The 14,186-nt window shown below is 37.4% G+C and overlaps 1 protein-coding gene across 1 annotated transcript in view; it reads left to right on the top strand.

Annotated features, from left to right (window-relative positions):
• Sf3a1 (splicing factor 3a subunit 1) overlaps window positions 1–14,186 on the top strand; it is a 346,050-nt gene that overhangs the window by 246,118 nt on the left and 85,746 nt on the right. Inside the window, exon 16 of the mRNA XM_090379835.1 lies at window positions 11,752–11,894. Within this exon, the coding sequence (XP_090235961.1) occupies window positions 11,752–11,894 (143 nt within the window). The remainder of the gene's footprint in view (window positions 1–11,751; window positions 11,895–14,186) is intronic.

Below are 14,186 nucleotides of genomic sequence, written 5' to 3'. Positions count from 1 at the left end.
CAAGTAACCTGATTAGATAAGTTTCCATCCCAGGGCCAAAAGGGGCACATGAATCCCACAACCCTTGGTTCTGTGGCCTCCAGACTACCATAGCCAACTGGTCAAACGTGAAGGTACAGAGTAGTACATGCATTTCAGTTGACCATAGCTCTAGCCCACATGACTACTTAATACTCTCTCTCTCTCTCTCTCTCTCTCTCTCTCTCTCTCTCTCTCTCTCTCTCTCTCTCTCTCTCTCTCTCTCTCTCTCTCTGTGTGTGTAACCATTCCACAGTATAAATAGAAAATTTAGTCCTGACATAGCCAAATGGTCGTGTGGGGGGAAATCAATAAGAATATACATTTGAGTTGACTGTGGTTAGAGTTCATGTAACTGTAAAATATGATAATGTTCCTGTATTTCTACTTTCCATCTCTTAAACTCCTGTGGTGCATGGAGTATAAATAACATATGCATATTTTATTTTTTTTTTATCTGATGATCCCAACCCAACCGGCTGACCAAACAGAGAACAGACTAAGGAAATTCAAACTCCTACATTCACAGTATTGTGCTCCATTCAAGACCAACTCATTGGCAGACTTGCAATTTTGATGTAGAAACATATATACAGTGAAACTTCTCCTAACGGACACCTCTCGTTAACGGACATCTCTCTACAATGGACATTTTCAAATTCCCCAACTCACCTCCATTGGTTTTAACGTGTTTGCAGCTTCTGTCTAGTGGACATTCTCTGTAACGGACGCGGACAGGCAATCTGCACTGTTTCGTTTAGATTAGCACTTAATTTGATCTCCCCATAACGGACAGCGGGCGAGCTCACGGCCCTTTTTCTAGGAACATTTCTTCCACGTATTGCGCGCCATTAAAAATCAAATCAAATCAAAATCAAATCCACGTATTGCCTCAATCGTGTGTTTATTTTCTATTTCCGATTCTCTGAATTTTATCAAGGTTTACGTCGTGGTTCTAAACCCTTTTTCAAGAATTTTAAGGCACGTGTAAAACTTCTGATGAATTAGGTGTGTGCAGGGGGGGGGGATATGGTCTGCCTTTCGTCTTTTCAGTTTCAGTTTTCAGTTTTGTTCAGTGTCGTGTGAAGTGCACAATGTCTTCTCGTAAACATTTAACTTTAAAAGATAAAGTCGAACTCATTAATGCGTATGATCGGCAAAAAAATAGTGTTCGCAATCTCGCTGTAAAATTCAAAATCGGGAAGACGCAGGTAGGCGACATCCTAAAGAAAAAAAAATGAACTGCTCAAACAATTTTGGCAACACGGAAATGATCAGGTTCAAAAATCATTCCCGAAAACTGTTGGACTTCAAATTTGCTGCGCACGTGCTAAAAAAATTCCCATTAATTGGCCTATTATTAGGGAAAAGGCTTTGGAGGTTGCGAAATCTATGGGAGTAAATGAGTTCAAAGCTTCTGTGGGATGGCTAGACAAGTTCAGAACTCGGCATAAAATTTCTTGGAAAACCGTAAGTGGTGAAGGTGGATCTGTTGATACTGGGGTTGTAACAGAGTGGACCGTAAAATTGGAAGATTTATGTCGTGATTTTGAAGCTAAGGATATTTGCAACTGTGACGAAACAGGGTTGTTTTTTTAAAGCTCTTCCTGAAAAAACAGTGTCTTAAAAACGAAAAGTGCCAGGGCGGAAAAATTTCTAAGTAACGCTTGACTGTACTATTGTGTACAAATATGCTGGGGAGACTTTGAACAACCTCTTGTTATAGGAAAACCACAAAATCCTCGTTGTTTCAAGGGCATAAAGTTGAATCTTTTGGATGTTGACTGGAAGTCTAATAAAAAAGCGTGGATGACACACGAGATATCATGAGCGAATGGATAAGTCACTTTAACCAAAACATGATTCGTCAAAACAAAAAAATTATTCTTTTCATGGATAATGCTGCATCTCACCCGCACATTGAATTGTCCAACATTCAAATTGTTTTTCTGCCACAAAACACATCTGCAGAGTGTCAGCCCTTGGATCAAGGGATAATAAAAAATTTTAAACTTCACTACAGAAAACGTGTTTTAAGACATCTCATTGCAAACATGAACGATGTAACATGTGCGAGTGACCTTGCAAAGAAAATCAGCATCCTAGATGCGATTCAGTGGATTTCCTCTTCAGTAAACGCAATTAGAAAACAAACTGTCATGAACTGTTTTGTAAAGTCTGGCTTCTCAAACGCAAAAATTGAAGTTGTGAACAGCAATGTGGAGCACCAAGAAGAACAAGAACTTCAACATCTATTGATAATGTACGATACTTCCGCTGCAAGTGACCCTGGCTACAAAGATATAGACTCAAACCTCACTACAGAAGATGGTGCTCTAGATATCAACGACATTATCATCGATATTTTTCAAGAAGTTCCTCATGAGGATGAAGAAATGGAAGGAGGTCATTCTGTCGAAGAACATATTAACGACGAACCACCGATGAAAATAGAAGCGCTCGTACAAATCAATCGTTTAAAAATGTTTTTCGCCGCTGAAGAAGATACTGAAGGACTTTCGATGGTTTCTTCACTCCAAACAAATGTTGAAAACAAAATTATCAGCCGGAAGAAGGTGCAGAAGAAAATAAATGATTACTGTATGTATTTTTCTTAAGATAAAGTCATAATATGCATAGCACAATTGTATGTATATTATTTACAAAAATATTGTGCAAAATCTGTATATAATTTAATTTAATTTTACATTAAGCGTTTAACGATTTTTCTTTATCTCTTGTGTATATAATTGTATATTATTTACAAAAATATTGTTCAAAATCTGTATATATTTTAATTTAATTTTACATTAAACGTTTAACGATTTTTCTTTCTTTTTTTTTTTCTCTCCCTCAAACTTCTTGTTAGCGGACACTTCTCTCTAACGGACACATTTTCGTTCCCCATGGCTGTCCGTTAAAGGGAAGTTTCACTGTATATAGAAACTATGATAGGGTCCTGTAAGTGAGTAAAATGTTTATAATGATATTTTTGCTTGTAGAAGTGCCAAATATTTATCAATCCAGGTAACTCCAAAAAGCCACATCCTTTGGAGAAATATGAATCATAATTTCCTCCTATGCCAACATAATTACTTTATAAGTTATCATAGCTCAAATGAATTAATATGGGCTGTGCCATCCCTATTGTATTATATGGTCAGTTGCTCCACCACTGTGTCATTTCTGTTCTTCTGGATGGCATATTTGATCTTCCTTTCACAACTTTGGTCAGCAATGTGTGGCTGATCCCTATGGGAGTTCTGGCTGACGGTTCTTCCACAGTTGATCTGGTCTTGATGCAAACATGACATGGTTTTGGGGAACACTGGACAAAGGCAGCCTTGTCTAAGGCTGCCTTTGTCCAGTGTTCCATGAAGGCAGCGTTGTCTAAGATATTTGCCCCACTAATCTAGCTCCAATGATCATTTCATGTTGAAACTGTTAGGGTGCATCTCCAGCCCATTCTTTGTGCACAGCACTCATTTACAGAATGCTGTAGAATCAGATTCTGTCCTTATGTAGAGACTCTACTAATTGTTAGCAGTATCAGAGATGCCTTGCATGTAATCACAGTTCAAGGGGTGGGATGTTCCTAATGCAGAGTTCCCACAGTGTGTATATATAGATTTGAAAAAATAAACTATCAATTCATTATTATAAGCAGGGATTTGTTATATAATACAACAATGAATTCATGAATTCAGTATATTTCCATATTGTTCTCACTGATATGCATGGCGTGGTCATGTCTTGTAATATTAAGTGAACTACAATATTAGTATTAGTACTGGCAAATCATGCAAGAAAGCAAGTTTATGCAGCATCAGACAAAAAAAAAAAAACCTTCCCATTTCACCTATCCATTCCCTTCAATAGTTTTTCTAGTTCTTCCTTGAATTCATTTAAGCTGTCCACTTCCACAACAGCAGATAGAAGTTTGTTCTAGCAATAAATCACCTGCTGGCTAAAGGTAAACTTCCACACATTTATTCTGCAACCATCCTTCCTTGATTTGAATTTATGTCCCTTCGTGTTCGTAGGGGCATAAATTCTGAATGAGAGGAAGAATTCCATCGGCATTGAGCTTGCTCATTCCATTCAAAGCCTTAAACACCAAAATCAGATCACCTTGCAGGTGCCTAGTCTCCAGATGCTCCAATTTGCTGAACTGAAGCCTTTCTTGGTATGAGCACCCTTTTGTTTCCCTCAGCAGTCTTGTTCCTCTTCTCTGTACCATTCCAGCAGCTCTTCCTAAAAAGGGGGCCTTCAGACCTGTATTCGATACTGAAGATGTTGTCTTACCATTGAATTAGACAATGGAATAATCATGGCGTGTCCATTGATAACTGCTTTCTTTCTTCTACCACTCGTCCATCATCCATAGCAGTAACTTGCCCATTATCCATAACAGTAACTTGCCCTTAATGCCACACTTCTCCAATTTGTACAGCAGTCTTTTATGTGCAACAGTATCATACGCTTTCCTGAAATTCGATTATATGATATAAAAATTATTTTTTGCATCCAGTTCCTTTGTGACTGCATCATAGTATCCAGTCAAATTGGTCAGACAAAATTTTCCCCTAACAAAACCCCTGTTTCTGAAGTATAACTGCACTCCTGTCTGAATGGTCCTGTACTACTACTTATCCAGTGACTGCATTATTTTCCCTAGAACAGAAGTTAAAGTAAGGTCTGTAATTGCTCATCTCACCCTTTGATCCCCCCTTTGTGAATTGGGATACATTCACACATCTCCAGTCTATGAGAACTTTCTGTGAATCCAAAGATGCTCTCATAAATATGGCTAATGGTTTGCTTACCACCTTAACTGCTTCCCTTAATATAACTGGATAGATCCTATCCACCTCGTGTTTTTTTTTTTTTTTTTATGTTTAATTTCAACAGTTTCTCTTTCACTTTCCTCTCATTTATTACAAAATAATTTAGCTTTCTGTTAGAGTTTGTTAAATTTCTGACTTCTGCATCTCTAAAGAATTCTTCATGTTTGAATGTAGATGCAAAATACTTACTCGATTTTTCAGCAGCCGTAGCAGGATTATCAACAGTTTAATCATCAATATCAGTGGACCAATGTGATTCATCCCCTTCCTTCTAGTATTTACATAAGTAAAGAACTCTGCTTTTTTCTTTGTAGTCTTTGCCAAAGTTTTCTCATAATCTGTCTTGGCTTGCCTAATCTCCTTTGTAACTTTATTGCAGACTAGTTTATAGCTACCATAGGCTTCAGTTTCGCCTGATAATTTTTATACATCCCATGCATTTTTCTTCTCTGCCACATATCTCATTAGTTCATCTGACATCCATTTAGGTCTAAGGCTGGAAGAATATTTCTGAATTGTCGTGAAAGAATAGTAGCTTCTATGATTATTTCCTTGAATGCTTCCCATTTCAAATTTGGTGAGGGAACAAAGGGAACCTCTTACCAAGAATGTCTTAAGTTCTTCAAATTGCAGCGTCTGGAGACACTGCACCTGTTAGGTGATCTCATTGAGGTGTATAAGGCCTTGAATGGGTTGAGCAGGCTTAATGCTGACGGGATTCTTCCTCTTGCTTAGATTACATACCTGAGAGGAGGCGCCTCCATAGCCAGGTGGGCAGGAGCAGCAGTGCATAGCACACGCTTCTTGATTAGACCAGGGTTCGAGCCCGTGACCAAATACAGAGAATGCTGTGAAAGGTCAGGGAATGACCGCCGCATATCCCCGGAGCAATATGGCCTTAGTTGCTAATGTTCCTAAAAACCAAATAACAAACAAACCTGAGAGGATATAAATTCAAATTGAGGAAAGACGGTTGTAGAATAGATGGGAAGAACTTGATAAACTTTTAGATCAAATGGATGTGTGAAATGAGTTTTTTTTTTTTGGCTGATGCTTTATAAGCTTGCTTTTTTGCATCATATGCCTCTACTAATGCTAATTTTCTGATGGTAACGTCATCAGTTGGGCTCACTGCATAGAATTTAAAAACTGTTGGAGACCGCTATAGTCAGCTTTACAAAAGCAAAATCCCTTCCCTTTACCCTTGATGATGGTAGCTACATCCTTAAAGTAAATCAATACACTTCATCAATGCTGTGATCACTGCCACCTAATGGTTCTTTTATCTGCAGATTATGAATCCATGAATTATTACTCCTGATCAAGAGTGTTACTCTCTCTTGTTGCCTCTCTAACATGCTACTGTGGAAAACATTCATCCAATACATCCACAAAAGTCTTGCTAGTGTGTGAGCGACCAGTCCACAAGTTCCAGTCACTATCTGTAAAGTTAAAATTGCTCATTATGAGACATTCTGGTTTACTGGCCCACTCAATTTCTTTGTAGAGTTCATTATACTCATCACTGTCATTAATCCTATTACCTTTTTATCTGCACATCAAACATTTATAAAAATATTGTTTTATTTTCATACCTGAGAGGAGGCACCTTTCAGGTATGAAAATAAAATATTAGGATTCTTTTTAACTTTATGAGCTTATGTAGATCACTCCTACTCTCATTTTTGCTTTCACAGTGCTTTTGTCACGCCAAACTGGCTCAATATTGCACTAGCCACCACTAGCCACCTTGATATGTCTGCTGACGAGGCTACTAGAGACGGTCGTGTTCAAAGCCCCTAAGTGGATTTTTCTTATTTATTGATTTGAAATTATTGTTTTTCTAAAACTTTTGATTTAAATTTAGTAGTATAACATTATTTTGTGATTTTCTGATTAATTTGGGGTATTTATTCTTTACTCAGCCTTGTAATTGCATAAAAGTATCGGTAAGGGTTTCCACGTGTTTCAACTCCGCTACCGTACGTAATTTTCCCGCCTTTGTGATACGATAGTTATATACCGTACTAGATAGCGTTAGTTGAACTTCGTTAGCAGTTAAATTGTACGTTTAAATAAATACATATAACGACTTAGATTACAAACGTAATATAATTAATTATATTTAATGTAATTAATAACATAACATAATTAATTATAATTAATTAATAAATTAATAGAATCATGACTCAGACCAGAGCAGCAAAGCAAAAGGCTCAAGCTAATGGAAGTGCTGTGGCTCAGAGCAGAACTGAGGGGGGCAGTTGGCCTCTGACTCACAGCCTTATAAAATGCACTGTTTGCTTGATGTTTGCAGAGCAATCGGGTACGGGACATGATACTGCCAAGGGAGATGTCTTTGTGTGTGCGCGATGCAAGGAGTGTATCGATATCAGGCAACAACTCGGCGTTCTTGTGGGCCTATATGAGAGCTTGAAGGACAGGGTGGATGCCCTCGAAGAAACTAAATTGAGGGGCCCATCAAGCTCTCAGCTGCCCACATCAACGCCAGAGCTTGCACTTGGGCATTGTGTGACACAGAGGCAACCCTCAAGGCAGAATGCGCTGGTCCCGAAGGAACTAGTAGTTGTTGGTGACTCTATTGTCAGGGAAACGGGGAACATGCTTTGTAAAAAAGATAGGTGGAACAGGACCAGGGTATGTCTGCCAGGGGCAAAGGTTGATGACGTTGTAGAGCGAATACCATCTTTTAAGGGCACAAAAGGTGATATAGTTGTACACGTTGGCACTAATAATATTAAGAGTAGGAGACCGGCAGAATTACTTAACAAGTACAGGTCACTGTTGAACAAAAGCCGAGAATTAGGGTTGAATTTGAAAGTGTCTGCAATTCTGCCCAGACACGATAGGAGGGAGTATATGATGAGAGCCTTGTCGATCAATTCGGCCCTGGAAAGATTGTGCAAGGCTCAAGGGGTAGAATTTTTTTCAGCCTGGACTGTACTTGTTAACAGGAGAGATTGCTTCTACAGGGATGGGATACACTTAAATAGAAAGGGTGCAAGAATATTTGCTGATGCTATCGAGGCAGTGTTAGGTGGGTCGGAAAACTGCTAGCTTGGGGGGAGACAAAGACCAATAGATTGACAGTAGCCACTGGCAGAGGTGAAAGAGATTCTTGCACTGCTTCTATTAGAATGAGCAGAAGCCTGAAAAACAAGATGCATGATATTTCAGAGACTGCTGGGAGCCATTGCGGTACAAGTAAACACATGGGTTGTGTTAGGGTAGCTAAGCATAGAAACAGGTGCAGGTATACTTGTGTGTACACCAATGCTAGGAGTTTAGTAAATAAATTTGATGAATTTGAGGTATTGCTCAAAACATCAAAGGCAGATATTGTTGGGATATCAGAGACGTGGTGTCACACAGATATAAGGGATGCAGAACTGCAATTTGGGGAGTACAACGTCTACAGAAAGGATAGACAGGATAGGAAGGGGGGAGGGGTTATGCTATTAGTTAAGAAACACATAAAAACCAAGGAAGTGAAGCCAGTCGACATCGCTGGACAGTGCAGTGTTGAGTCAGTTTGGTGTGACATAAGCATTGGGAGATCAAAATTGAGAGTAGGAGTGTGCTATGGGCCTAATGACTCTGATGAGTATAATAAGGAACTGTACAGGGAAATAGAGTGGGCCAGTAAATCAGAGAGTCTTATAATGGGAGATTTAATTTCCCAGATATTGACTGGAATTTGGGGGCTGGTTACTCACACACTAGCAGGGCTTTTGTGGATTTATTGGATGATTGTTTTCTACATCAGCATGTTCGGGAGGCAACTAGAGGGAGTAATACTCTTGATTTGATTATCAGCAGTGATTCTTCATGCATTAAGAATCTGCAGATAAATGAACCACTAGGTGGCAGTGATCACAGTGTGCTGAAGTGGGATTTACTCAAAGAGGTAACTACCATTAGGGGTAAAGGGAAGGGTTATTGCTTCCGTAAAGGCGACTACGATGGACTGAGACAGTATTTAAATTCTATACAGTGGGACCAACTGATGATGTTACCAACAGCAAATTCAAAATGGGAAGCATTCAAAGAACTTATCTTGGAAGCTACTAGGCTTTACATACCAACTAAGAAATATTGTTCAAGGTTTAGGCCAAAATGGATGTCAGATGAACTAATGAGGCATATGGCAGAGAAGAAAAATGCATGGGATACTTACAAATTAACACATGACACAGAAGCCTATGATAGATACAAGTTGATATGCAACCAAGTTACAAAGGAGGTTAGGCAGGCGAAGGCAGATTACGAGAAATCCTTGGCAAGGGATGCAAAGAAAAACAGCAAAGAGTTCTTTACTTATGTAAACTCTAGAAGGAAGGGGATGAATCAGATTGGTCCACTTGATATTGATGGGTCAACTGTTGATGATCCTGCTCAGGTAGCTAACAAACTAAATGAATATTTTGCATCGCCATTCACACATGAGGAGTTATTCAGCAAGGGGAATGCCAGTGGTGTATTCAACTCTAGCAGTAAGCTACAGAATCTTGAAATAACTGGGTGTAAAGTGGAGGAGAAACTGTTGAAGATAAACACAAGAAAGGCACCCGGGGTGGATGGGATCTATCCAGTTATATTAAAGGAGGCAGCAAAGGAAGTAAGCAAACCCTTAGCCATAATTATGAGAGCTTCATTGGACTCAGGGGAGGTACCCATAGACTGGAAATGTGCAAATGTGACTCCAATTCACAAAGGAGGATCAAAGGCTGACACAAGTAATTATAGACCTGTGAGCTTAACTTCTGTTCCAGGAAAATTAATGGAGGCACTGGTTAAAGAAGCACTGCAGGATCATTTAGACAAGACTTCAGTTATAGCTCAGACACAGCATGGTTTTGTTAAGGGGAAGTCTTGCCTGACCAACTTGATTGGATACTATGATGCAGTCACAAAAGAACTGGATGCAGGGAATAACTTTGATATTATATACTTGGATCTTAGAAAGGCTTTTGATACTGTTGCACATGGAAGACTGCTACACAAATTGGAGCAGTGTGACATTGGAGGCAAATTGCTGCTATGGATAAAGGGGTGGTTGAGGGGGAGAAGACAGAGAGTGGTAATCAATGGACACTGCTCATCATGGACTAATGTTATTAGTGGAGTCCCTCAGGGCTCAGTGTTGGGTCCATTATTGTTTTCTGTATTTATAAATGATATTGATGATGGTATATCAAGCTTAATGTCCAAGTTTGCAGATGATACGAAGGTTGGCAGGGTTGTCAAGGACACTACTGACACTATGCTGCTGCAACAGGATCTGGAAAGGTTGAGCAGATGGGCTAAGAGGTGGCAAATGAAGTTTAACATTGACAAATGTAAAGTACTACACATGGGAAACAGCAACCCCAGAGCAACGTATCAACTCTGTGGTACTACACTGACAGTGGTAGAGAATGAAAGGGACTTGGGGGTGGTTGTGCACGCAGATATGAAGTTCTCTGAGCAGTGCAGACGGGCTGCAAGAGTAGCTCATGGAGTATTGTCAATGATATACAGGAATTTTTCCAGCAGGGATAAGGAGGTGATTATTCCATTGTATAAGGCAATGGTCAGGCCACACCTAGAGTACTGTATACAGGTCTGGAGGCCTCATTTCAAGAAGGATGTAGAGCTGCTGGAACGAGTACAGAGAAGGGCAACAAGATTAGTGAATGGAACAAAGGGGTGCTCTTACGAAGAAAGGCTTAAGTTTTGCAAATTACAGTGTCTGGAGACTAGGCACCAGCGAGGTGATCTGATAGAGGTGTATAAAGCCTTGAATGGTTTAAGCATGCTCAATGCTGATGGGATTCTTCCTCTAGATCAGAAAAATCACCTGAGAGGGCATAAATTCAAATTGAGGAAAGACAGATGTAGGATAGACGTGCGGAAATTTGCCTTTAGCCAGCGGGTGGTTGGTTGGTGGAACAGACTGCCATCCCTTGTGGTGGAGGTTGATAGCCTAAATAAGTTTAAGGCTCAGCTGGACAGGTATTTTGAACGAACAGAGGGGTGAAGTGGAAGTGGGTTTTTTTTTTTTTTTTTTTTTGGCTGATGCTGCATAAGCTTGCTTTCTTGCATCAAATGCCTCTACTAATGCTAAAATGCTAATGCTATATCAACTGGATGCACTGCCTTAAATTTTATGTGCTTCTTAACTAAGAGTATAACCACCTCCCTCCTATCCTGTTTGTCCTTTCTGTATGCATTGTACTACCCATATTCAAATTCTGCATCTATTATATCTGAGCAACACCATATCTCTGATATCTAAACAATATCTGCATTTGATTACTTGACCAGCACATCACATTCATCAAATTTTTTATTAAGGTAGTAAATAAATAGTAATAGTTCTGCTACTAACCCTTCCTAATTTACCACACCTTTCAGAAATTTGATATATTTGCTTTCCAGTGAGGTTTATTTATTTCTAAAATAATATTTTTTGCTGGAATTTCATGTGCTACCTCTCGTATAATTCAGGAGAAATTTTGGAGATTTATTGATCAAAATATTATACGAGATATAAAATATCCATTAATATGGATTAGTAGCACATATGGTGTGGGGTAACATTTTGTTATCTCTGATATACCTTTTTATCTGCACATCAAACATTTATAAAGATATTGTTTTATTTTCAATTTTTTTTTTTTTTTTTTTATATTAGGATTCTTTTTAACTTAATGATAACAATAGATGATATTCCTTTCCTCTGATAGTGAGCATTCTGTTGGCTGCTGTGAACAGAAATTGTGATTTTAGATATAAAGATGATTTTTATTATAATTATAAAAATTATTTGATTAGAATTATTTTAAAATCCATTTTTAACTTCTTTGTAACTCTACATTTGTAGATAGGTGAAGAAGATAAAAAACGGCCAGAAAAAGTAACATGGGATGGACATACTGCAAGTATGGAAGCTGCAACCAGAGCTGCAAGAGCTAATATTACTATTGAAGAACAAATTCAACAGATCCATAAAATTAAGGGACTTTTGTAAGTATTTTATTACTTCCAACAAAAATGAAAAATTGTGTTGGTTTGTCATTTTCAAACGAGTGTTAATAATAATTTTAATTTAGTTGAGGGGAAAATGTTTTTTAGAGTTATTAAAAAAACTAATTGAATAGGTCTGCATTTAGTTTCCATTGTAGACCAAGGAAACTTTAAATTTTTGTAGGACTTCTCTGTGAGTTATTCTGGGCCTTTTTTTATCTATCTTAAAACACACAGATTAGTCCTGTGAGTAGTTCTACAAAAAATACACAGCCTTCTATATACCTTGTATCAGAACTCATACTTACATACTGCATTTATCTGATAGTGAAATAATAATTATGGAATTTCTAAGGATTGGTTAAAGAATAGCAAAGTGGAATTCCAAGAAAGGCTAAAAAGTAGGCCAGGTTTTGTGTACATATGTTGTTTGAGGATCTGTTTACTGATACAAAAATCAAAACTGGTAAGCATTGGAATTTAACTAATCAGTTTTAACAACAATAAAAATAATTCTCTAATTAGTGTAGAATTTTGAATAGAACTTACCTCCTAACCACTTGATAGTTTTTTTATCGGTGACATATGAAACATTCAGCATGGATTTCTTGGTAATAGAGCCCTTAACAGATGTTGACCAATGCTGCTGCTGCCAATGAGAGAGAAGGTTCCAACACCTTTTTATTTTGAGATCCGCGTTGATAATGTTAAAAGTCCTGAAAATCAACAGTGAGCACCTCTGCAAATGAAATTAGACAATTCTTTTTAAATGATAAGTAGATATAAGGTGATGGTACCAGCAAGAACTTGAAGGGTGGTAGTAGAAATTTTGACAGGTGTGTATGACAACAAGCAAAAAACAATTGAATACTTTAGAATCTAGATTTCTATAATGACCACTGTTATACCACATGAATATTAAGCTAGTTTATTTAGGTATTAACGAAATAGTAATAGAGGCATGTGATGCAAGAAAGCGAGCTTATGTAGAGTCAGCCAAAAAAAAAAATTCACGTAACCATTCCCTCTAAAAGCTTGTACAGTTCCTCCTTGAATTTATTTAAGCTATCGACTTCCACGACAGATGGTAGTTTGTTCCAGCAAAGGAAAATTTCTGCAAATCAATTCTACAGCTGTCTTTCCTCGATTTGAATTTATGCCCCCTTAGGTTCGTAATCTGAGCAAGCCGAAGAATCCCATCAGAATTCAGCATGCTCAACCCATTTGGGGGAGGGGGGTCTGGCCCAAAATCCCGACAGTATCAACTATATTGTAAAAATATATGAATATAATTCTATATATTTATTAGTTTTTTAGTAAGTAAAAATTTACCGAATTAGATTAATTTTGTAGAAAGATTATAAAAAATAATAATAATAAAAATTTAATGCCAAATTCTGTATCAATTTGAAGGTGATGTTTTCTGTTACAGAAACAAAGTTTTAAAATATGATCAGCAAATAAAACAACTTAATTAATTTTACTTTATTATATTGCATTTAACTGGTAACTTTTCAAGTTGAATTTTGGTATTTGTATAGGGTGTTTGAGCAATAATTATAGGTACAGCATTGAAATGCTAAAGATAAAAAACTTGAAATAAGAATACTTTTGGAATATGAAAATTTAGAGTAATGTATTTTGGCAGGTGCTTAACATTTGTTATAAATATCATTAGCATAACTAAAACTGTAATTATACAGGTACAGTCTGTCCTCGTATAGCACGATAGTTGCGTTCCTAGAAACCCTCGTGCAATGCAAAATCGTGCAATATAAACAACAGGCCCTATGGGAAAAGTAGGGTTAGGTGCCGACCACCCAAGATTGAACACACATTTGGAACCAAAACATTACCAAACACAATAAATAATCGAGTAATTTTAATCGTTATAAAATACTTACGTATTTTATAACGATTAAAATACGTAATAAAAATAATATTATATTATAATAAAGTATTTTTTAATACTAAAAAATGTATTATATTAAATAAAATAGTCGTAATAAAATACTTACGTATTTTATAATACGTAAGTATAAATTATAATACGTAAGTCGTAATAAAATATTGCTAATGCTTTTGCTTCTATCGTAAGCAAACTTGCTTTTTGTTTGATTTTCTATCCAAACAGATGACAGCCATTCCATCTCTTCCAATTCTTGTGTCTTAATCTAATGGATATTAATTACACTTTGAGTTGTTCCCGCTATGAAAGTTGTTTTTATTTTCGCTGCATTCTTTGTAATTCTCGGCGTTGCCTCATTTAGGTCTGTAGCACGTGCAATATCA

Source organism: Mastigoproctus giganteus, chromosome 8 (genome assembly GCF_048544385.1).
Source record: "Mastigoproctus giganteus isolate SK-2022 chromosome 8, ASM4854438v1, whole genome shotgun sequence".
In the NCBI taxonomy this organism is placed as follows: Eukaryota; Metazoa; Arthropoda; class Arachnida; order Uropygi; family Thelyphonidae; genus Mastigoproctus; species Mastigoproctus giganteus.
This window is presented reverse-complemented; position numbering and strand designations above follow the sequence as displayed.